Here is a 25,696-nt window from a genome sequence, read left to right on the forward strand (position 1 = left end):
TCCTTTGGTGAAGGAACGGTGAACAACGAACCTTTCCAAGTTCCTGAGTTTCTATTTCTCCCTGTCTTGTTTGACCCAGATACTTAGTGGACGGTGCAGACACAAAGATCAATGTGGTGCCTTTGGTTGGTTTCTTGAGACAGAAACTCCTTTAGCACAAGCTGCCCCGCCTGTTTTGTAGTTGACGATGACCTTGAGCTTCGGAATCTTCTGCTTCCACCTCCCAAGTGCGTGCAGGGATTAGATGGGTGTCAAGCCCAACGCGTGTGATTTTATCCCCTATAAACCAAGTGCAGGAAAAAAAATGTTTAAACTATCACAAGATAAGAAGACTACGCAATATTATCAAGCAAAGAACAGAAACACACTACAGAAAAGTGGTATCTAGCGCGTATGGAGATGTTAGATATGATGAAAGGGCTACAGAAGCAGAAACTGGGAGGGAGCGTATAAAATCTTATTACTGCGGACCGGGGTCCACTTTGATGCTTGTTTCACCCAGGGCCACCTGGAGAGTCAGCCACTCTGGTAAAAAAAAAAAAGGAACCCCCTCATTTGCAATGTCAGTAGTTTTCAACAGAAAAGTCTCCTGCTTACAACACACCTGGGTTTCCAACACGGGTAACAGCAACACACGTCTCCGGATAGCGGAAACATGAGGAATTGTTTGCAAAAGCGGTAAATGAAGCCAAGAAAAGAAAGCAAGGCGGGAGGAACGTTATCGCTAACTGCGGAAACCCCAAGCCCTAGGTAGGAGAGAAGAGGAAGGTCATTCGTGCCTACGCGGGCTCCGCTTTCACTCCGGCGCTGCAAGGCTGGCTCCGCCCTGCGCTTGCGCAGTCGCGACAGTCGGGCGCAGCGCAGCGGACGGGGCGCGGGAGGAAGCCGCACCTGCGCGGTAGCTGCGGCGGAGGCGACGGCCCGGAGCCGGAGCCGCGGGGAGGGGGACGTGGCGCGCGTGCGCACGGCTCAGCGCGGCAGCGAGGCGGGTGCAGGGCGGAGGGGGAGGGAGTGACGCTAGGGGCGGGGCTACCCGCGGCGCCGGCGAGCAGTGCGGAGCTGGGCGGTGCCGAGCAGCAGGAGGAGGAGGAGGAGGAGGAGGAAAAGGAGGAGGAGGCGGCGGTGGCGGCTGGGGTCTGACGCGGCCCGGTTCGTGGGGCCCCGCTTGTTTATTTATTTATTTCTAGTGGGTTTCGCCGGGCGTGTGAGCGCGCCCTCGCTGCTCGGCGGGGAGGGGGTGGGGGGAGGGCCCGCGCCCAGGGGGAGTTGGAGCCGGGGTCGAAACGCCGCGTGACTCGTAGGTGAGAACGCGGAGCCGCTGCCGCCACCACCGCCGCCACCGCCGAGAAGCCCTTGTTCCCGCTGCGGGGAGGAGAGTCTGCTGCCGACAAGATGGCGGACGGGGAGCTGAACGTGGACAGCCTCATCACCCGCCTGCTGGAGGGTGAGTGCGGCGCCGGTCCCGGGGCTCTTCCCGCTCGAGCCGAGCCCGGGCAAGAGGGCGGGCGGGCGGGCGGGCTAGGTGGCCCCCGGAAGCCCCGGAGCGCGGGATGGCGGGCGGGCCGGCGGAGAGGCCGGTCCGAGGCCCGGGCCCCCTCGGCGGGGACAGCCTTCCCGGGAGGCGGCGGGACTCCGCTGGGCCGCTGTGCTGGCCTCCGCTAACCCTTCCCTAGAAGGGGCGACGATGCCTGCCGCTGCGCATTGTGTGTCCGTGGAATGTGTATTTCTTCTCTGTTCTCTTTGTGCGTTGGTTGCCCTTGGCTGCCTCCGATTGTCGTTCCGGTAGTGAATTTTATCATAAAAAAAGAAAGAAAAGAGAGAGAAAGAAAAAGAAACGATCCGCGGCTCGGATCGTTTGCAATTTTTTTTTTAACTGGATGCTCTAGAACGGCGTAAGGAGAGGATAGGATGAATAGTTTACCATTTATTGTCTGGCGTACAAAAAAAAAATAGTAAAAGTCTTGTATCGGTTTGGAGATGTCCGTTAGGAATACGAAACGCGAGAATACGTGGAGCCGAAAGGGGGTTATAATGGGGGGGGGGGCTTAATATTATAGCATGTTTGAGCTGAGTTTAATTTCTGCACAAACTTAGTAAATGTTTGTTGTAACAGCCTCTCCTGGGCTTAAAAGGTATTTTTACACGTCTTCGCAGCATTTGAAGTTTCGGGCTCTCATGCTTTTTATTGATTAGTTTTGTATTGGTGGGAACATGAGAAAAGACTTGATGGAGAGACCAGTAGTTAAACGGATTGATCTTTTGTGGGATACTGTTTAAAGTTAAAGGCGGGTCTTGGTCAAAAGAACCCTTTTACTCTAAAATTCGCGTCGTCGCTAATTGTTTGGGGAGTTTGTAAAAAAAAAAAGAATTGTCTCTTTGAATGATTAAGAGTCCTCTTCGTCGGACACCTAATGAATGCCTGTGTACTGCTTTTGTTTACTATAGCGAAGCAGTTTGCATATGTTTGGAAGTTTACCAAAGACGTTTGTGTAGGGACTTTTTCAACTAAAGTACAACGCTTCTATCCGCTGTAAAAACCTTTGTATATTTGCTTCGGATATTAAAGCTATCCAGCAGCAGAAGTTGCCTTTTTTTTTTTTAAACCAGGAACTCCTTCTTATTTACCTTTTCCTTTAGTATCAAGTTATTACTGGGAGGCCCCCTGGTGCTTGCTGTGTTCACTACTCGGGACTTTGTGGTCTTTATAACTGATGGGAGTATCTTGCTGGGTCTATGAGAAATTTGTTTAGAAAAAAATTTATGCTTATAGTGCATGACTAGCTCTATAAGGGAAATAGAGTTATTTAAAAATTTTATATCTTGTTAGTCTTCGGCGAAAGGGAATTTAAGCCTACCGCTGTTTTCATCTACTTTAAATTTTACATTAAGTTTAAATTTGATTGTATCTCAGCTTATTTTTATTTAAAAATTTTCATGAACACCTGATAGCGATTCATGTATTTTAAACTGATCTAGAGCCCTTTAAATCAAATGTACCTTTATGTGATTACAGACGCTTTAACTAATTGGGTGAAAGTTGTAGAGAAAAGGGGGAAAGCAACCTAATACTTGATTCTAGCTTCAGTCCACCCCCCTTTTGGGGTAAGAATTCTTGTCAAGATACATTGTTCTTTTTTCTAATATAGCAAGTGTTTATTGATTCCTGTGCCAGGCACCAAGAATTCAAAGATAAGACAAATCTCCACTCAGGGAGCTCAGTATAAACAAGTGAGTTCAGCATTTTCTAGCCTTCTTGCTCTTCTGATGTTGAAGATAGTTTATTAGGTTTTTTTTTACATTTTTTTATCCAATTGAAGATTATTTTCCTTGACATCTCCGTTACTCTGAAATATTACCAGTCCCTCCCTTCCTCCCCAAATCCAATCCTGTTCAAATAATTGTCAAAGACTTGGATTTTCTAATGAGTATTTTTAATGTTAATTTTTTTTGTCGACTTTTGTTTCGTGCTAATTTAACTCATCCAAGGGATGCTATTTTGCAAAGTTGTCTAGCAGAGTAACTTCTATTTTTTTGTGTTCTAAGTGAAAGTAACATTAAAATTGGACCAGTAAAAGATACATTATTATAGTTAGAATAAATTTAAGAAGACTTCTATCATAGCATAGAACATATGGTCTGAGCTCTAAGCACAAATATGATAGCCTTGTGGGATAAAATTTGTGAATTCAATATGCTCAACCAGTATATATAAACTTAAAAACATTTACCTAAATGTTGTACCTAAAAATATGCAGTGTTATCTGTCAGTTAAGTTTGCTTTGGGCTGGGCAAAAGATGTGGCTGGTTTATGTCATTAATCCCAGCCCTGAGTAGGCAAAAGCAGGCAGATCTTTCTGAGTTTGAGGCCAGCCTGGTCTACATAGCAAATTCTAGGTCACTAAAACACAACAAAAGGAAAAAAAAACTTGGCTTTGTAAAACTTTCTGTATTAAGGGGAAAAAATGACCTGGATCTAGTCACGTTTTAAAATGCTTGCTCTGTGTCCTGGTATATTTTTTTTAAAAAAAAGATATAGAAACTATATTTGATTGCTAGTTAGGCACATGTACTTTTAGTTAAGTACATTTTATGGATTTATTTGATGTTATGATTTCACAGAACCTTAAGGACATTTAAATAAATTATGCTATTATTTAGTATAATATAAGAGTACTGGTGCATTATTTAGAAGGTGCATGTTTCTCCATTATTTTATTTTGCTTTAAGTTTTTCTTAAAATGAAAAACAACTACTGTTCTGTCACCTGTAATGATCCTGTAGCATAGCTCACAATATTCTTGTGGTTTATCCTAACTGGTTGATTATTTAAATTAAGGCTAGTTAGTATAGGTAAGCTAGAAAGCCCAGTAAAGGATTTTTGCTAAAATTAGTTGTTTAGCCGGGCGGTGGTGGTGCACGCCTTTAATCCCAGCACTTGGGAGGCAGAGGCAGGAGGATCTCTGTGAGTTTGAGACCAGCCTGGTCTACAAGAGCTAGTTCCAGGACAGGCTCCAAAGCCACAGAGAAACCCTGTCTCGAAAAACCAAAAAAAAAAAAAAAAATAATAATAATAAAATAAAATAAAATTAGTTGTTTACTCTAGGTATTTGAGAGGAAGCGGGAATCCCCTGGGGGCTTTAGATCCCATTATAAATGCTGTTTATCTAGGAAGAAGTCAGAAGGGATAAATAGAACTACTATGCATTGGGGAGGAGAATCAAATGGTGCCCTCGGAGGCTCTTAACTGCTGAGCATGTCTCCAGCACCAAACCTTGGCTTTTAATGACAGCTTTATGAGATGCAATTCACGTACATAGGGCTTGCCTATTGCTGGCATGTTAGTGACTTTTAGTGTGGTCACAATGTTTTGCAGCTGTCACCATAGTCAGTTTTAGAGTATTTTCACACACATGTCCCAAAAAAGCCCTGTTCTCTTTTTCCCCTCATCTGTCTCCATGGATTTGCCTGTTTGTGCACATTTTATGTAAATGAAAGTGTACATGATGTGGTCTTTTGTAACTAGTTTCTTTCCTTTAAAAAATTTTTGAGACAAGTTGTCACTATGTAGCCTTAGCTGGCCTCAAACTCACAGAGATGCTGCTGAGATCAAAGATTCCTGGGCCTCTTTAATGTTTCTTAAGTTTCATCCATGTTGTAAAATGTATTAGTACTTCATTCCTTTCATGGCTAGATAATAATCCATTGTGTCTATGTACCAATTTTCAGAAGTAGTCACTGGTTGATGGCTGTTTCAGTTGTTTTCTCTTTTGACCACTGTGGACAGTACTGCTCTCAACTTCTGGGTTCAGGTTTTTGCAGGGACCTAGACTTTCAGTCCCCTTTAGTGTATTGTTGCAAATGGAATTGCCTTGTCAAATAATAACTCTGTTTAGCGTTTTTGAAAAACTTGCAGACTGTCTAAAGTTTTTTTTTTTTTTTTTGGTTTTTCGAGACAGGGTTTCTCTGTGGTTTTGGAGCCTGTCCTGGAACTAGCTCTTGTAGACCAGGCTGGTCTCGAACTCACAGAGATCCGCCTGCCTCTGCCTCCGGAGTGCTGGGATTAAAGGCGTGCGCCACCACCGCCCGGCTTGTCTAAAGTTTTTTTACTGGTTAAAATTGCTTAAAATTCAAGCCCAACAATTTAAAAAAAAGTTGAAGGGCTAGTTGCTTCAGCCACCTCCGCATCAGTCATCGTACTGTATGTGGGCGTGAGGCAGGACCCAGTAAAAATCAAAGCAAGCTTGAAAGTAGCTCCTTGGAGGTAGACTTTCTTCTCTTGACTATTCTAGATGAGAGTTTAGTCTAGTATGCACAGATAGTGCGTATTTTTTTAAACTAAGTCGTAGATCACCCCACCCCCTTGTTAATTAGTTCCAGCAAATAAAGGAAGCTAGTTTGAAAAAAAAATCTATACATATTTTTAATTTGCTACTTAAACCTAGCCCAGGAAGTTTTCTATGATGTTTCCAAATTCAAGATAAGAATTGGTTGGGACTTAGAAATAAATGTATTCATGAAGAAAACCTTAAATTGCATCTAGCAAAAAAAAAAAATTGTTAACGCACATACACACATACACACCTTTTAAATTCTAGGGATTGAACTAAGGACCTTATGCTTGCATGCTAGGCAAATGCCCTACTCCAGCCCTTTTAATTTCTGTTTTAACAAATTGTTGCTAAGAAAGTAGCCATTCTGGCCTTGAGCTTGCCCTGTATCCGAAACAGGCCTTGAATTTTGAATCTTGTGACTTAGTTTCTTAAGTAACTAGAATTACAAATGTATGTCACCATACCCTACATTCATCACTTAACAGACTAGTTCTCATTGGCCACATGGCACACTCATACCAGTAAATAGAAACATCAAGGTATTTTTATATGACTAAACTGCCATTGAGTATTTCTGAAACTGAAATTTCAGAATTAATTTCAGTGTCAGTAGGCAAGAAATGGTTTAGTCAGGGTATGTTTGGACTCTTGAGTCTCCTGGGATTTAGTTTTGGTCAGGTACAGATTATAACTAACTTCTGGACACCACTTCCAGTAAATAACCATTTCAGATCTTGTTTTCTCTAGACAAAGTAGGATCCATAAAGATAGTGAAGCCCTATGCGTGATTTGGTGATAGACATTGGTCATTTGGAAAATGGTTCAGCTGAATTATATAGTTGATTAAATGTCAACAGATCCAAGAATTCTATTTGTTAACCATGGAAGTCTCATCAGAAGAGACCTTAAGACTGGATGAGCTATGAGAATAGATACAAAGTTTCCAGTATTTAAATTTTTACACTGAAATCTTGAATTTTATCATTGGCTACAAAAGAACTATTTCCTTTGACATGGCAGGGTGTTGTTTGTTTTTGAGAGTATCTGTTAATTATGTAAGTCTGGTAGCAGTAGTTTGTCAGTCTCGTGCTTTTCTTTGAGACAATTACTGTATTGTATTGCAGCAGACATGTTTGGATACTTTGCCTTTTCTCATAGATGATTAAAGACGTAATTGCAAGAGATGGGCTTAATTGATCGTTCTTACTGGTTTTATCACAATGTTTTACTGAATTGCATGGCAGTGAACACACAGGATTCTCAGTAGTTGATAGCTCTGACCTGGTGTGTGTCAAAGTGCGAACCGTTTTCAGCATATTGCTTTTGTCCCCTCAAACAGATGTCAAAATAATACAGGAGTTCTTGCTTTGAGCTGGGTACTTATTTATTCCTGAACTATTTCATCCCAACCTGTTTATCAACATTCTTAACTCTTTGTACTACACTGTTTTGCCAGTGTACAGGGGCATGGCTTTTACTTACAGTGTATCACAAATCTCTTTGAGGATTCATGAAAAACACTGTAAAGTTTTATTTTTGGTTGCTAGTAGACCTTTGTGCTCAGAGGGAGCACCTATGCAGAATTTAGGAAATCTAGATTAGCTGACATTAGTTAGTGATGGGGTGAAGAGGGGAGGAGTGGCGTAAATGGAAGAGAAAAATATCAGTAGTTAGTGAAGATTACTGAGATTTCGTGAGACACACATGTAAAGCTGATCGAATTGGTTCTTTCTGTTTTCTTGCTGTCCTTTGTTTCAGAGAAGGGAGTCTTGAGTAACTTAGAAAGTACAGGTGATGGTTAGTGAAAGATAAACGTTAGTGTGCATGGAAGATTCCACGGAGACACATCACAGGTCCTTTTTAGTTTAAAAACAAACCTGTATTGGAAATTTTTCAAACAAATAAAATTGTAATATGGTAGTGAGTACAATTTGGCGGGTTGTTTTTTTGTTTGTTTGTTTTTTGTAATTACTGGGATGGAATTCTTTTGGATAGAATTCAACATTTTACTTAAGATTCAAGTAAGCGGTTTCAATGTTGGTCATAAAATTTGATTGTAAGTGCTCATCTGTTGATACTGATCTGTAATGAGATTTTGTGAATTTAATCTTGAAAGATACCCTTTCACACAGATAGGAGCTGCCAAATGCTAACAGTAGTCTATAATCTTTTTGTTTGTTTGTTTTTGTTTTTTGAGGCAGGGTTTCTCTATGTAGCTTTGGAGCCTGTCCTGGTACAAGCTCTGTAGAACAGGCTGGTCTCAATGAGAGTGAGATGATTTTTAGTGGTTTTTTGATTTTTGGAGACAGGGTTTCTCTGTGTAACAGCCCTTGACTGTCCTAGAACTCGCTCTGTAGACCAGGCTGTACTTGAACTCACGAAGACCCACCTGCCACTGCCTCCCAAGTGCTGGGATTAAAGGTGTGCTCCACCACCACCTGGCTAAGTATATGATTTTAATTGAGCGTGTTCATTTCTTAGAACACATTTATACTTTTTGGAGACTGGATTTCTCTGTGTAATAGCTCTGGCTGTCCCATAACTCACTTTGTAGACCAGGCTGGCCCTGAACTCAATGGTCCACCTGCCTGTGTCTCCCGAGTGTTGGTATTAAAGGCGTGTGCCACTACTCCCAGCCTTGAGTAGTTTTTCTTTTTTAAAAAGGTGTTCCCAAAGAAACCCAGGACCCTTTTTTAATTTTATTTTTTTAAAGATTTATTATGTATGCAGTGTTCTGCCTGCAAAATAGGACACCAGATCTCATTACAGATGGGTGTGAGTCATTATGTGGTTGCTGAGAATTGAACTCAGGACCTCCAGAAGAGAGCAGTTAGTACTCTTAACCTCTGAGCCATCTCTCCAGCCCCTTTGAGTGGTTTTTCTTACCCTTGACTAGGTGACACGTGTTACTAACATGATAATTGGTTGGAGGAGCAAGTGTTCAAACCAAAGTGACTCCAAAGTTAGCTTGTAGGATAGCCATTGTGGAAATACAGGCAAAAATGTTTTCAAAGAAGCTGAGAAAAAACAATTCAGTATAACCTATATCAGAATCTGCTAAATGATACAACTGATGGTAGTGAAAATACACATAAAACAGGGAGGGGGAAAAAACCTTAGCTGTCTTTAAAGTCTTTTGATACAGATGTTCTACAGAAAAGGTACCTTATCATGTTTTCAAGCCAAGAATATCAATAACCAACTTCATTTGCTTTCATGATCTCATTCAGTTTTAGTTTTGTGATTATATCAGTAATAGATTGTAACTTTGATTTTGTTTAATGATAAAATTTTTCTGAATGAAAATTATTATTTAAATTTTTAAAATTATGCATCCATGAGGTGGATAATAATCATCTGTAGCTCTAGTCTCAGGGATCCACACCCTCTTTGGCCTCTGTAGGAAGCAGGCACACAGTGGTACTCAGGTATGCATGTATGGAAAACACCCAAATGCAAACAGAGTTTTAGTTAAATAAAAAAGAAAAACAGATAAATACAAAAATGGGAAAACTATGTCATGTACACATTAATCAAATGAGGCCTGGGTTGACAATGCTAGGTGAAGCTGTAAACTTCAGTGTCACTAGAGATAATGAAGGATATTAGTGCTTTCATGATAAATTCAACAGAAATAAATATTTATGTCTTAAAAATAAGTCCAACACAAACATCTAAAGTCACCAGACCTAAAAAGACATATAGAGAAAACCTTATCCCCATAGTGTACTACTATAGCTTTAGTACCTGGTAGAACAAACAAACAGGAAAACTCAAATAGTTGGAAATTGAGGACGAAAGATATCACACAATTGGCCTGTGAAGATATCTCAGTAAGCTTTCGAGAAGATCTGAGTAGGAGACACAGAAAGTTTGCATAATAAACTAACTTCGTATGGTGGTGTGGGCCTGTAATCCCAGCACTAGGGATACAGAGAAGGGCTTGGGGAATCACTGGGCAGTTAATTTAACCTACTTGGCAAGTTCCAGACCAGAGGAAATGGACAGCACATGGAAAATGCCACCCCGAGTTATCCTCTGGCCTTCATACACAAAAGCAAGCTGGTTCAGACAGTGGAATAAGGATTTTATCAAAGTAGAAAGAAACAGAGGCAGAAAGTAAGTATCCTCTTGATGGAAAGATTAAAAGTTTATGTGTCTAGAAAGACTTAATATCAGTAAAGATAAAGGAAACAATAGTACTAAGGGTACTAGTATAGAGCAGAGATGAACACATGTGATTTGTGATTGTGCTAGAGGAAAATAAATGCTTTAGAAGATGATTGGAATAGTTGAGTATTGTCTTTTAAATGTTTGCATCCAAGTCTAGTGACTTGTGCTGTGACCCTGAAAGGGGTAGTATTCCAAACTATTATATTAAGGGGTGAAAAGACCTGATGCCTGCCATACTTCAGAGAGAAGTAGGACTCTTGTTGAAGGACAATAAGATATAAGTAACTTTATGCTAATAAATGTAAAGGCTTAGATGAAAAGTTTAGCTCAACTGATAGAAAAATAGAAAATATTATTGTTCGAGAAAATGGATTTGTATTGAAACACCTTAAATTTCTAGGCTAGATTGTTTTAGTAGTGATCTAAACTACAAAGACATGAACATCTATTTATAACCTTACAGATACATATAAAAAGACACGAGTTGGAAAGATTGTTCAGCAATTATGAGCACTTGCTGCCCTTGCATATGATCCATGTTCTGTTCCCAACGTCCAGCACAGTGGCTCACAACTACTTGTAACTCCAGTTCCAAGGAACCTAACCATCTTCTGAAGTAGGATGCCCCTCTCTATGCTGTGAATATGTTTTATTACCATTGGTGAATGAAGAAGCTACTTTGGCCTGTAGCAGGACAGAATATAGCTAGGTGGGAAATCCAGACAGATACAGGGAGAAAGAAGGTGTAGAGTCAGGGAGACACCAGCAGCTGCCAAATGAGTAAGTTGCCAGAGCATCACAGGGCACATGGCAGTATGCAGTTAAATGGAATGGGTTAATTTAAGTTGTAAGAGCTGGTTAATAGTAAACCTGAGATGATAAGCCAAACAGTAGTTAATGTTAAGCCTCAGAGTGGTTGTTAGGGAACTGGCAGGCAGGAGAGAAACTGCCAGTTATACTCTTAGTCTCAGGTGAACTTTTACACATGTGGTACATTCATGCGGGGTCATACACACATACATGAATAAAAATAATAACACTTCCCAACTTCATAAAAGCTTGCACAGCACTTTAGCAAAACCTGGCAATAACAAGAAATCAACCAGTATATGAAATATAATCCCCCAAATCTTGAAAAATATGTGTCATTGTGAAACCCATTAATGTGTGTTAATAATTATGGTCTTAAAAACTCAGCAAACTGGGGGCTGGAGAGATGGCTCAGCGGTTAAGAACTCTGACTGTTCTTCCAGAGGACCCGGGTTCAATTCCCAGCAACCACATGGCAGCTCACAGCTGTCTAAAAATCCAGTTCCAGGGGATCTATCTGACACCTTTATACCAATTCACATAAAATAAAGTTAAAAATTCATTCTTAAAAACAAAACAAAAAACTCAGCAAACTATTTGCAGGTTGAATCTTAACATGTTTAATAAAGATGTGGGCTTGCTTTAGGAGACCAGTTTACTCTAATACTCAGAGGTTCCGTTAAAATAAATCACATTAATATAAAAGGGAAAGTTGGTGGTTATCTCGATTGAAAAGTATTTGGTAAAAACTAAAAATTCCCTTCCCCCGACAGAAATTCTTAGTAAAGTAAAACAGGCATTTTCTTCAAGATAAGGTACATAGAGTTATCAGTTATTAGTGCTTTCATGATAAATTCAATGGAAATAAATATTTGTGTCTCAAAAATATGATGGTGAGGTGCTGCTGGGTACCATTTCCTCCAAACAGGTTCAAAAACGTGATGGGAGAAAGAAACAGCATCAGTTCTGCTCCTGAAAACTCTAGCCAATTGAGCAAGGAAGGAAGAGAAATTAAAGATTATGTCTTAGTCATTGTTCTATTGCTATGAAGAGGCATCATGACCAAAGGAACTTTTATTTTCCTTTTAAGACAGGATTTCTCTGTGTAAGACCCCTAGCTGTCCAGGAACTTACTCTGTAGACCAAGCTGGCCTCGAATTTACAGAGATCCACCAGTCTGCCTCCCTGAATGCTGTGATTAGAATGTTGGGATTGAAGACGTACTCCACTTTATTATAGTGAAAAGCAAACAGGAATGTTGCTGGAGCAGTAGCTGAGAACTTTACATCCTGATCCACAGGAAGCAGGCAGAGAGAGACTGGGCCTGGTTTGAGCTTTTTGGAACCTCAAAGCCCACTCCCAGTGACACACCTAAATTTTTCCAAACAGTTTATCAACTGGAGACTTAAATATGCATATGTTTGGGTTAGTGGGGGTCTATTCTATTTGAATCACATTCCACTCCCTGGCTCCCATGAACTTGTAATGGTATCAAAAGGCAAACTGCATTTAGCTCAACTTCATAACCTATAGTCTTTTACAGTCTCAATACAGTCTCTTTTGAGACTCAAGACAATCTCTTAATTGTAACCCACTGTAAAATCAAAAGGTAAATTGCATACTTCCAACATACAATGGCACAGAATATATACATTACCATTCCAAAAGGAAGGAGAGGGCATAGTGATGAAATACTGGACCATAGCAAGTCCACAGCCCAGCAGGGCAAACTCCAAACTTTGCATGTACCTGCATCTGATGTCAAAGCACTCTTCAGGTCTCTGGCTCCTTTCAACTTTATTGTCTCTCTTGGGCTAGTTCCACTCCGTTAGCAGCTCTCCTTGGCAGGTAGCCCAGCACTCTGATCCCTCCAATATCTTGGGATCTCCTTCACAATCCAGGCCTCATCTCCACAGCTTCATGCAGTGGCTTCTCTGAGCCTCCATGCAGGGACTTCCTTGCTAAATGCCTGACATCAGTGCCCTTCCTTAACCACTGAGGAAGGTTCCATAACTCTTTTCCGGTATGCTTGACTAAAATCAGAACCATGTGGCTGAAGCTGCCAGGTTCTGCTGCCTACCTGGGCCCCCTCCATTACTTGTATTTGCATGAATTGTGACCTGGTGGTTTCTAGGCTAAGAAAATCTTAGGCTTATTATTTTCATAGGTTGCAAGGTTAGCTGGTTGGGGCCTTGCCTGAGGTCACCACTCCCTTTATTCCATTTAAACATCAGACTTTAACATTTTCATCTTGAGCACAAGACTTGGCTCCAATATTACATTTTCTAGCATTCCTTTTCCACTCAAACTGTACATTTCTTGCTTCTCTTTGTCCACTTTCCTTTTCATTATAGATCTACATAAGGGTGATCACTAATAACTGTGACACAGTTCATACTAGACTGCCTTTGAAGTCTCTTTTGCCAGTGACATTAATCCAACTCTTCAATTAGCCTTAGGCAGATTTTTAGGAAAAGGGCAAAAAGAAACCACATTTCTCCGCCAAATTATCACAAGAATGGCTTTACCGTCAGCTGATATTTTTCCCCTCTGAAGACAATTGAGCTAGGCCTGCGTAGTTCACATTGGCCTTCAGCACTACTATCTCCCAAGCTCCTACAAGGGTGGATTGCTCAGCCTCACCTACAACATTCACTTGCTTTCTTAATCCAAGTCCCCGAAGTCCACTTTTCACCAACAAGCATCTTGAACAGGCTGGCACAGCCTGGTACCAATTTCTGTCTTAGTTATTCTTCTATTGCTGTAAAGAGACACTGACTAAAGGCTACTTTTATAAAAGCATTTAATTGGTGGCTTGTTTACAGTTTCAGAGGGTTAGTTCATTATCATAGTGGGAAGCAGACGGGCATGGCACTGAAGCATAGCTGAGAACTTTACATCTTCACATCTTGATCCACAAGTAGCAGAGAGGGAGGGGGCTGACTGAATGAACAACAGAGCTTGGGCTTTTGGACTCTCAGAGCACATCCCCAGCAACACACCTACTCCAACAAGGACATGCCTCTTAGTCCTTTTTAAACAGTCCAGTAGCTGGGGACTAAGCATGCAAATATGTCAGCATTTGGGGACCATTCTTGTTCAAACCACCATGGATTGGAAAAGAAATAAAGCTGTGTTTTTATAACTGATATGACTGACTTTTAAAAATCAAAAAAAAAAAACCCTGTAAACTTTAATACTACACAAAGTCAGTATACAAAATATGTATTCCTCTCTCTGTGTGTGTAATCACATACTGGAAAAATGAAACAGACATTTACAGTAGTCCTCCCAAAATCAGTTTGAAAAAATATACAAGACTGCCACAGTAAAGACTATGAAGGAAAAATGGACATTGCTGAGGAAGATGACCAGAGCTAGCAAGATGTTACAGCAACTAAAACACACTCACACACATTCTGGAACAAGTAAATGACAAATAAAAGGAGAGGAAAGGGCATGGGTTGGAGACTTGAAATTAAGACATCAATTCTACCAAATTCCTCAGTTCATTTTTCCATAAACCCCATAAGCCCTACAAACTTGATGACCCATAGATACAAGCCAACTTTAAAGCTTTGGGAAACACAGAAGTACCCAGATTACTTTAAGAATTTTAAAGATCAGAGTCAAAATGTTTATAATGCAAAAAATGATGATAGAGTGGTGGTGATGTAAGGAAGAGACACCGTAATAAGAGTGTCTTCTTGTTGGTGTTTTCCAGGACAGGGTTTCTCTATGAAACAGTCTTAACTGTCCTGGAACTCGATTTGTAGACCAGGCTGGCCTCGAACTCACTGAGATCCACCTACCTCTGCTTCCTGGGTGCTGGAATTAAAGGTGTGCGCTACCGCTGCCCCAGCTCAGTAAGAGTGGTTTTCTATCAAGCTGCCACTAAATTAGTTGCTATTAATCAGTGCTACTAAATCAGTTGCCTTTGTGCCTGGATAAAAATGAACGCTGGGTTGGAGAGATGACTCAACAATCAAGAGCTCTTGCTGCTCTAAGTTCGATTCCCAGCACCTATGTGCTAGCTCACAACTGTGACTTCATTTTCGGGGGTTCTGGCACATGTACACAAATACACATGCAGGCAAAACACCTAAATTAACCTTGACTTTTACTTCAAGCAGTATAACAATCTAATTCAAGATGAATTATACAATTAAATTAGCTGTAACCAAATATCAAAAAATAATCAACAAATTCTTTAGAAAGAGTAGTGATTTCTTGATAAAATGCACAAAGTATTAAGAAGTGAAAGGCAAGGTTAACTTAATTGAAATTGTTTTAAAATCTATATTCATTAAAGAACTTTTCATTGAAACAGCATTAAGAGATGGGAAAATGTCCAGCATCAAGATCTATTTATCTATTATTTATTTATTTATTTACTTACTTACTTAAGATTTCTGCCTCCTCCCCGCCACCGCCTCCCATTTCCCTCCCCCTCCCCCGATCAAGCCCCCTCCCTCGTCAGCCCAAAGAGCAATCAGGGTTCCCTGCCCTGTGGGAAGTCCAAGGACCACCCACCTCCATCCAGGTCTAGTAAGGTGAGCATTCAAACTGCCTAGGCTCCCACAAAGCCAGTACGTGCAGTATTTGTAACGAGGTCTGATGCCCTCTTCTGGCCTGCAGGCATACACACAGACAGAATATTGTATACATAATAAATTAAAAAAAAAACCCATTGCCATTGTTCTTGAGTTCTCAGTAGTCCTCATTGTCCGCTATGTTCAGCGAGTCCAGTTTTATCCCATGCTTTTTCAGACCCCGGCCAGCTGGCCTTGGTGAGTTCCCAATAGAACATCCCCATTGTCTCAGTGTGTGGGTGCACCCCTCGCGGTCCTGAGTTCCTTGCTCATGCTCTCTCTCCATCTGCTCCTGATTTGGACCTTGAGATTTCAGTCCGGTGCTCCAATGTGGGTCTCTGTCTCTGTCTCCTTGCATCGCCTGATGAAGGTTAATATTCAGGAGGATGCCTATATGTTTTTCTTTGGGTTCACCTTCTTATTTAGCTTCTCTAGGATCACTAATTATAGGCTCAATGACCTTTATTTATGGCTAGAAACCAAATATGAGTGAGTACATCCCATGTTCCTCTTTTTGGGTCTGGCTTACTTCACTCAGGATAGTGTTTTCTATTTCCGTCCATTTGCATGCAAAATTCAAGAAGTCATTGTTTTTTACTGCTGAATAGTACTCTAATATGTATATATTCCATACTTCATCCATTCTTCCATTGAAGGACATCTAGGTTGTTTCCAGGTTCTGGCTATTACAAACAATGCTGCTATAAACATAGTTGAGCATATACTTTTGTTGTATGATAGGGCATGTCTTGGGTATATTCCCAAGAGTGGTATTGCTGGGTCCAGCGGTAGGTTGATCCCGAATTTCCTGAGAAACCGCCGCACTGCTTTCCAAAGTGGGTGCACAAGTTTGCATTCCCACCAGCAATGGATGAGTGTACCCCTTTCTCCACAACCTCTCCAGCAAAGGCTATCATTGGTGGTTTTGAGTTTAGCCATTCTGACAGGTGTAAGATGGTATCTTAAAGTTGTCTTGATTTGCATTTTCCTGATCGCTAAGGAAGTTGAGCATGACCTTAAGTGTCTTTTGGCCCTTTGAACTTCTTCTGTTGAGAATTCTCTGTTCAACTCAGTGCCCCATTTTATAATTGGGTTGATTAGCCTTTTACAGTCTAGTTTCTTGAGTTCTTTATATATTTTGGAGATCAGACCTTTGTCAGTTGCGGGGTTGGTGAAGATCTTCTTCCAGTCAGTGGGTTGCCTTTTTGTCTTAGTGACAGTGCCAGCATCAAGTTTTAAGGTAAGCAAGCGGTTGCCTCAAAACAAATATCCAAAAAACCCATTAATTATAGGAAAAGGCACTCAACAAGCTTAGTCATTAGGGAAATGCATATTAAGATTTCAGTGAATGCTACTATATTATATCCAGCAAAGTCACTAAAAGTTAAAAATACAGATAATAGCCAAAGTTGACAAAGATACAGAGCAATAGTGATAGTTTTATTATAAAATGATATAATCACTATGTAAAACTGTGCTGGTGTCTCACTCTTAAAACTCAGCTTTCTCTGTGACTTTGATTTACTCAGTGTTCCAGACGTGCTCAAGAGAAATGTACTTGAACATATTGATGACATTGATAGTGGCACCAAAGCGGAACTTTGTGGTGGAGTCATTCAGTGAAACACTTCAGATCACTAGACACAGTTAAAGGGGTAGCAGGTCTCACAGAAAGAATTACGAACAAAAGAGTTTATTTCTGTTGTCTAAAATTCAGAAACAGGTCACATTACTCCATAGTGAAGGAACGCTGACCTTGAACACTGTTAGGGCACAAAGGGATGTTTGGTTGTGGAAAGCATTGTATCTTGAGCTGAGAAGTGGCGTACTGGGTGTGATAGTTGACCTTTCATTGAGTTAGTCATTCTAGCTTAGTTATCTGTACATAATACCTTAGAGTGTTTTTGTTGGGTGGTAACAGCAGATGTTTGCTATGTTGGTGTCTTACTTAGTTTGACTGTATCTCATGCTGAAGGTTTTCACCAGGAAATTTTATGTACAAAGTGGAAAGAAGACTGGTTGTTTGGTGACTACTTTTGAACCGTTCCTATTGCTGTTTGCTTCCTACGGTTGTGTGAAACATGAGTGCTTTAGTCCTAAGTTGTTTAATTCACCTCTTACTGTACAATGAAGATAACTTGGAATTTCTGGGCTACCAGAAGGACTAACTGAAAGATGATGATAGTGTTCTGAGCCTGATAAAGTATGCAAACTTAGCTGTGCCTTCATAATACAATGTGACCTTATACCTGGACCCATTCAAACACTGGCAATATTGTGGGCTAGTCTAGTTGCTCCATGTAAAGGAAGAACTGACTTCTTGATTATACTGTCACTGTCCCCCACCCAAGATGACCGAGAAATGTGGAGTGCTCTTAGAACCGGAGTACTCTGGGCGTGGTTCTGAAATGACAGGATTGGGTTGCTCTGAGGACTACCCTAGTTTTCTAACATTTAACCAGTAAAATTTTGAAGTCTCTTGATAAAGGCTTTTGGAACCGTTAGTTTCTATAATAGCATTCATCCGCCCCTTAGATAGAATTTTGTCTGAAATGCACCTTTACGTGCTACTAGGTGGGGAGAAAACCTGTTAGCCCTAAGACGGTGTTAGTCAGAAGGCAGGCAGCAAAATAATCACTGCAGCATGGCTCTGTTTGATAAAATTTTAGTTCTGTAGGTTAACATGACTAAGTTAAAGCGTTTAAACTTTGTAAATATGTTAGTCAAAGCCACATAATTACTGAACTCAAAATTAAACCTACAGCTGGGGAAATGGCATGCTCAAACATGAAGACCCGAGTTTAGACCCCCAGCACCAATGTTAAAAGACACCTGCTTTAACCTCCATACCGGGGGGAGGGGGGTGACATGCTAACTGGGTACCAGCCTAACTCGTGGTCAGTGGGAAGTTCTAGGAATGAGACCGTGTCAGAGCAGAATGGCTAGTGTCCTTTTCTGGCCTCTGCATGACTCACAGATGAGCACACACACAAACACGTAGTTTACTGATAACAGAGAAAGAAGATAGCCGCTTTAAACTGACCTATTAAGGTGACCCACACTCATCTTCTGACTTATAGTTGCTGTTAAGTTTCAACTAGCTTTGGAGCTTAGTGTTTTATTAATAAATTGTAGGTAATAAATTACAAACTTCATTGTTATTGGGAATCTCACTAGTGTTCAGGTTGAGGTGAATTTAGGATTTTTTTCCACCTCAGACACATGCCGTTGTGCCAGTTTTGAATTTTTATAACAACCAAAAATGTTTCCATTGACTTCAGTTGCTGTTATCTTTAACAACTTATACACAGTGGACTTTCAAGTATTTGCTGAATTGATGTTTTCTGAACAGTCATTTTTAGCTCTGCATTTACTCAGTCAGAGACTTTTAATCTTTCAAGGTGAATGCTTTTCCTCTTAAACCAGAGGTCTCCCAATTTATAACTAATGCCAAACCAAGCCTTTAATCTTGGGAGGCAGGTGAATTTCTATGAGTTCAAGGTCAGCCAGAGCTACACAGTGAGACAGTGACAAAAATAAACAAACACTAGCAAATAAAACCCTAATGCTAAAACCAGGTGTAGTAGTGGTTGCTTATAATTCCAGCAGTTCAGAGTAGCCCAGACTACATACAGGAGATCCTGTCTTAAACAGGCAAACAACAAACCAATGCCAAATTAAAATTGTTGCTATATTGAAGCTAGTTTTCCAGAATTTTCTTTGAATTTCAAGGGTAGTTGTGTGTGTGTGTGTGTGTGTGTGTGCGCGCACGCATGTGGGAGGGGGGTATCATTCCTTAGTTACTGTCCACTTTATTTTTTCTTTTGTACAGTCTCTCATTGGCCCAAATTCATCTTTGAAATTCAAAAGTAACAACCAGCTAAACCGGTTGCCTTTCTTATACAAACCTTAACACAGCTTTACATAAGTACTCCATCCACAGGTGTGAACCACCCCTGGGATTTTCTACGCAGGTTAAATTGGCTGGCCAAGGAACACCAAGAATCCACCTCCTGTTTCTGCTTCCCCAGTGCGGGAGTTACTTCACCCTGCTTTTTATTTAACGTGGGTTTTGGGAATTGAAATAGATCCTTATGCTTTTAAGGTAGTCTTATTATCTGGTATATATGCCAAAACACTTGTACATTGTATTCTCTTACCTCTTCTTTGGTATTTTGGTGTTAATATGGTCATAGAATGTATAGTTCTAATTTTTGAATATCTGTTTTTTTTTAAGCCTGTTTCATTCTGACAAAGGAATTATAGCAGTTGTTAGGGGAGAAAAATGTGTGTTTAGTTTGCAAATGGGGACTCGCAGTGCGGGGTATATTATATGGCATGTTTCAGTGTTTGTTCTAATGAGCAACTAGAAGTGCAGATTGATAAGCCTCGGCACTGCTGCAACTTTAAGGAACTGTGGGAAGCGGAATCACCTCATCTCTTTTTGCCGCTGGTTCTTAGTGATGCTGTGTTTGCTTCCTGCTTACTCAAGAGTTCATTTAATGAGAACAGGACAGACCTTAAGATGCTAGCCTTGAAATCGCTTGAGTATCCTGGACTACTAGCTCATGCTGGCCACCGGAGAAATAAATGCATTTTAAATTATTTGTTTTGCCTGCATGTATGTCTGTGTGAAGATGTCGAATCGTGGAGTTACAGTTTTGTGCGTCCATGTGGGTGCTGGGAATCAACATTAGGTTCTCTGGATGAGCATCCAGTGTTCTTAACCACTGAGCCATCTCTCCAGCCCCAGAGAACTACATTTAACTTGTCCAGATTTGAGAAGTATCATCAGAAGCCAGCAACATTGGAAATTAATGCCACAGTTCTTAAAATAAATTCACCATTAGCCATATGACCCGGTCCATGTGTGACTGTTTCTGGTCTTCAAAATATGGGTATAGTTCTTTAGAAAGCATTATTATTTTATGGATAATTCTGAAAAAGTGACCAGTTTCCTCATTGTTTTATCAGTACGAGGATGCCGTCCAGGAAAGATTGTGCAGATGACTGAAGCAGAAGTTCGAGGACTGTGTATCAAGTCTCGGGAAATCTTTCTCAGCCAACCTATTCTTTTGGAATTGGAAGCACCACTGAAGATTTGTGGTATGTAGATGGTCAAAGTTAGAAATGAGTTTTCTTTTTTTTTAGGCTGACTTCGAACTCACAGAGAGATCCATCTGCCTCTGCCCCTCCCTAGTACTGGGATTAAAGGTTTGTGCCACCATGCCTGGCAGGAAGTGAGGGGTTTTTTTGTTGTTGTTGTTTTTTGTTTTTGAGACAGGGTTTCTTTGTAGCTTTGTAGACCAGAATGGCCTTGAACTCAAGAGATCTGCCTGCCTCTGCCTCCCCAGTGCTGGGATTAAGGCGTGCGTGAGTTTTCTAAAGCACTTATTCTCTCGTATTAATTTTGAGGGTGATTTAGAGAAAACTTCCAAATTTGAATTAAAACAATTCATAGTTTTTATTAAGGGTTGGAATTTATAAAACCTGTGTTCTTTGTAATGGTTATGTGTTTGTGAAAACCCTTTGTTCTTCATGTTTCTAAGTAATCTACCTTGAAGCCATGTAACTTGATGTTCAGTGTATATTTTTAAATGTCAGATATTCACTAATGGGATGATACTTTCCCTTTCCCAGACTACTGCCCCTCCCATTCCAGGGTTCCTCTGAGTTCAGTGTTGTCCTGTTAGGAAAAGGTCCTGGTCCCCAGGCACACAGTTTGGAGGAGGTCCTCATCCCTTTCTAGGGGTTGCTTCTGGTCTTTTTCGTTAAGAACAAGATGGGGTCGGGTAGGGGAAGACTTTAGCGACCAGCACTCAGAGTTCTATGATGTCCCAAGCTGGGATTCCAGGGTTAAGTAGGGGCTAGGGTATCTCCAGCCTTAGCAACCTGAAGACCTCAAGGATCAGACTCTCGGGATATTGCCAGAGAAGCAGCTTTGGGCAGCGACTCCTAATTGGTGACTGGGTTTGGGGAAAAGTCACCAAGGGACTGCAATGGTAGAGGTAGTTATGTATGTTGAGTCAGGAGGGGTAGGTGACCGTGTTCTCCTTGGACTGGAACTATTTGTGCAAGGGTTCCCTGGTATCCAGTCCTTAAGGTGGACCAGTTGTCCCAACTTGGAGGGCCTTGCTTTCGGGACTATTGCAGATCATTATGGTTAGTTTCAGGGTCCCACAGATTTAGTGTATTTCTTAAGTGCTTTGTATTCTCTCCTCTGTGGGATTTTATTAAATCACCTGTGGTGCTTTGTACTGTATCCAGCAGATACACAGTAGCAGAGTAAATGTTTGTTGATAAGTGAGCTTAGACTATTACCCTTACATCAAAAACAGTAGTTGAAACTCCTGGCAATCTTCAGTCTCTTATGATTTATAAATAAGGTAATTTAGTTATTTGTAGATGATCTAAAAATTATTTGAAGTACAGATCCTCCTGGATTTATGGTGTGGTTATATTCCAGTAAACATTAAGCTGAAAATAACATAAGCCCAAAATACATATAAAACACTAATGCTGAACACTATGGTTTGATACATTACACTGTCAAGCATCAGTTGTACTGTCACAAGCAGTGTGACTGGTGGATACCTATAGCTTGCTGCTGCCACCTAGCATATCCCAAGTGTTGTATCACATTTCACTAGCTTGACAAAAAGATTCGGAATTCAAACTGCAGTCTACTGACCACACAGTGCTATTGCACCACCATAAAGTGAGAATCTTGTAAGTTAAACCATTTTAAGTCAGTGATTATATTTCATACATATACCCCTGCAAATGTTATTTAATATAGCAATAACTTGAAGGTAATAAAAGTTATTTGTATGATTTTTGTTTGTTTGTTTGTGGTTTTTTTTGTGGTTGGAGAGACAGCCGTGGGTTCTAGAAACCGAACTCTTATTTTTGGTTGTGAGCCTAGCCTTTAACGGCTGAGCCATCTCTCCAGCCCATTTGTATGTATTTTAGTTCCTGATATTTGGTATAACAGTATGACTTAAGTTCAGCTACCAGCTAATGAGAGTAACTGTCCCAATTATTTTATAAAAAATTGCCTGAAATTTTTGTAGTATACAACAATATTAGTTTTTTAGCTCAGTTTCTATAAGATAGGAATTTTGACTCAGCTTTGCTAGTTCTTCAGGTTCTGAGAGTCTCGTGACACTCCAGTCAAAGTGTGCTCTGGGCCTTGGTCATCTGCAGGCTGAGCTGTGAATGGGTTTGGGTCTGTGTAGGTTTACTGGACTGCGGGCCCTTATTCCAACTGAATGAGCTGCTGGCCAGAGTCTCCTCCATTCTTTGTAAGAAGCAGCTCCATCAGCAAGCAGGGGAGAAGGTGTGAGGTTGCAAGCATGATAAAAGTTACAGTTTTTGTAAATGAGTCTTAGAAGTGACTGGCCGCATTTGGGTGGTGTTGTTTATTAGCAGTAAGTCTGGATAGTGACCAATGCTGTAATGGTAAGGAAGTATACAGGGTTTCTAACTGTCATAGACGCTACGCAAAACTAATCAAATTTTCTAACCCGGTTTGTTTTTAGGAGATATTCATGGACAATATACAGATTTACTGAGATTATTTGAATATGGAGGTTTTCCACCAGAAGCCAACTATCTTTTCTTAGGCGATTATGTGGACAGAGGAAAACAGTCTTTGGAAACCATCTGTTTGCTGTTGGCTTATAAGATCAAATACCCAGAAAACTTCTTTCTCCTAAGAGGGAACCATGAGTGTGCCAGCATCAATCGCATTTATGGATTCTACGATGAGTGTAAGTGGGATTTAAAGCTTACAAGCGCATGTAGTTTCCACATGCTTTTACGATTCAAATGAATTTCTTATTCAGGTGCTCGGTGATGTTTTCATTTTTATTTTTTTAATACACTCTCAGGCAAAAGCCCAGAAAGAACCTAAAGCTAGGAAACACGTTAAATTTTTTTCTTGGGATCTCCTTGGTTATGTTCCAGATTGTCTGCAGCTTAGTTGGCTGAAGGTAGTCCTCTTAGTTTTCCCAGTAGGATACCCGAGAGAAACAAGCTCGTACACTACAGACAGTGGCTTCTGCTTTTCTGCTGTTTGTTCATTTGTTCATTAATTTGTGTGTGTGTGTGTGTGTGTGTGTGTGTGTGTGTGTGTGTGTGCAAACATGTGCATAGGCACCCTACATACGTGGTATCGTGACACACATTTGGAGATCAGAAGAAGATGGCTTCCGATTGTTTTTTTTTACCTAACATTCTCAGCAGTTGGGAGCCCTCGCTGCTCTTCTGGGGGACTTGGGTTTGGTTCCCAGCACCACATCAGGGAACTGACAAACTCTGCTTTTAACTCCAGGTTCAGCGATTCTCTCTGTGGCCTTGGCAGTCACTTCATACATGTGGTTCATAAACAAACAAGCAGACTCACATGTATAACATAAATAAAAATGAATAAATAAAATGCTAAGTAAAAGTCAAAATTTATTTTTAAAATTTTAATTTGTTCTCATACATTTATAGTAGTTTTCTAATTAAATTATTTTTACTGCTAATTACCCATTTGAATCTACTTTTTTTTTTTCTTAAAAACTCATAGCTTCCTGATTCCTGTAACAACAAATGTTTGTGGATGTGTCATGTATGCCAGTCACTTCTGACACTGGAATGTGCTGATAAACACACATGGAATTTATGCTGTAATGATTCTGTATTTGATTTTTACATTTTTTTGTGATCTGAATTAAGTCAGACTTGTACAGAGAAAGTAAGTTGAAGCACATCAAATTGTAGCCGTTTTTCTAAGCTACAACAAAAATTAAGGCATGTTCTTAGAAAATAAAGTGAGACTTGAATATCCTTTAGGGTAGAAAAGACTTCAGATGAAACGTGTGGGAAAACAGCTTGTAAACGGTCTATAAGTTACACTTACTCATTAAAAGGTAGGCTTGGACATAAAAACGGGAAATTAATAGCTGTGACTTTCATCCCTTCTCTGGCTTGGTAGTTGAACTTAATGCCCAATCAGGAAAATCTGGTAACTCTTAGTTGAAGCTGTCTTTGTTGTAGCTGGGCTATGGGAAATTATAGCCTTGCATCTTTTCACTTGCTGTAGTACCAAGTTGTAATTTGCTTGGAAGTGAATACGACTTAGGCACTTGGAAGTGTTCCTTTCATGGTAGTAGGTTTATACCTCGTTACTCAGTGCACTAGGTTAACGTGGACCAACCAGCTCCTCATTTTATCTACTTACTTGGCTAGGTAAATCCATTGAATGGGAAGAATTAGCTAATACCCTATTAGCCAATTTTAAAAATAGTGTATTACAGTGATTTTATAAGATAAAGCCATTTGATGTCTTTAAAGTCTTTATAATCCTGTAGGTGGTGTTGATTGTTTATTTTATTGCCCCTTTAAAAACATAAGTAAAAAAGTTAAGTATAATGATAAACCTGCATGCTGGACAAGTACTGAAACATGAGCTACATCCCCAGCACATGAAAAAAGCGCTATGTGGATGAGCTGTGTTTGTGCTAAGGTAGCACAAAGAAGAAAATTAAAACCATCATATTTTCTCTTTGAGATAACTAATGAGAATGGTTATTGATTCATTAATTCTCACTTTTTTATAGGCAAAAGAAGATTTAATATTAAATTGTGGAAGACATTCACTGATTGTTTTAACTGTCTGCCTATAGCTGCCATTGTGGATGAGAAAATCTTCTGTTGTCATGGAGGTGGAGTAATAAATTTGCTATTTACACAGCAACTAAAAGCCATTCTGACAGCAGATTACAGGCCAGGCAGGGTCAGGGCTGCATAGGAAGATGCTGTCTCAAACAAAAGCAAAGTCATGCTAAGAATGAATAAAAACTGCTCGAGCCCTGCTTATGACCTCCTTCAGAGGGGGACAGTGGTGGCCCATGCAGAGGCAATCCCAGTGGGGACAGAGGCAGGCGGATTTTAGTGCGTTCAAGGCCAGCCTGGTCTACAAAGTGAGTTCTAGGACAGAGCTGCTACACAGAGAAACCCTGTCTTCAAAAACAAACATAAGACCTTTTTTAGTAATTAGAAATTTGTGATTATTGATAATGAAAATTTAACATAAGTATTGACCTGAGTGGTCTATACACACCTGTAATTCCAGAATTCGGAGGGAGATGGATCTCGGGGCCATCCTAGGCCATATATGCTATGTGAAAGAAAAAAAGAAAAGATAACTAGGTGATTGTTAAAAGTATTTTCACTTTGCCTCAGTTTAGGCCTGGTTGACTGGTTGGGTGATTTTTTTTTTTTTTTGTTTTTTGTTTTGTT

At 40.4% G+C, this 25,696-nt stretch overlaps 1 protein-coding gene across 2 annotated transcripts in view; it reads left to right on the forward strand.

Moving 5' to 3' along the window:
• The first annotated feature begins 1,007 nt into the window (after positions 1 to 1,007).
• The window catches only part of Ppp1cb (protein phosphatase 1 catalytic subunit beta), a 33,252-nt gene continuing 8,563 nt past the window's right edge, over positions 1,008 to 25,696 (forward strand). The window contains exons 1-5 of one of the 2 annotated variants that reach the window (XM_075955843.1): positions 1,008 to 1,149; positions 1,302 to 1,444; positions 20,381 to 20,512; positions 22,948 to 23,178; positions 25,015 to 25,119. In XM_075955843.1, coding sequence (XP_075811958.1) covers positions 1,393 to 1,444; positions 20,381 to 20,512; positions 22,948 to 23,178; positions 25,015 to 25,119 — 520 coding nt within the window. In that variant the 5' untranslated portion in view covers positions 1,008 to 1,149; positions 1,302 to 1,392. Of the gene's footprint in view, positions 1,150 to 1,215; positions 1,445 to 20,380; positions 20,513 to 22,947; positions 23,179 to 25,014; positions 25,120 to 25,696 lie in introns of those variants that run through there. The other variant, XM_075955842.1, reaches the window with a different exon arrangement.

The sequence above is a fragment of the Microtus pennsylvanicus genome, chromosome 21 (assembly GCF_037038515.1).
Source record: "Microtus pennsylvanicus isolate mMicPen1 chromosome 21, mMicPen1.hap1, whole genome shotgun sequence".
NCBI lineage: Eukaryota > Metazoa > Chordata > Mammalia > Rodentia > Cricetidae > Microtus > Microtus pennsylvanicus.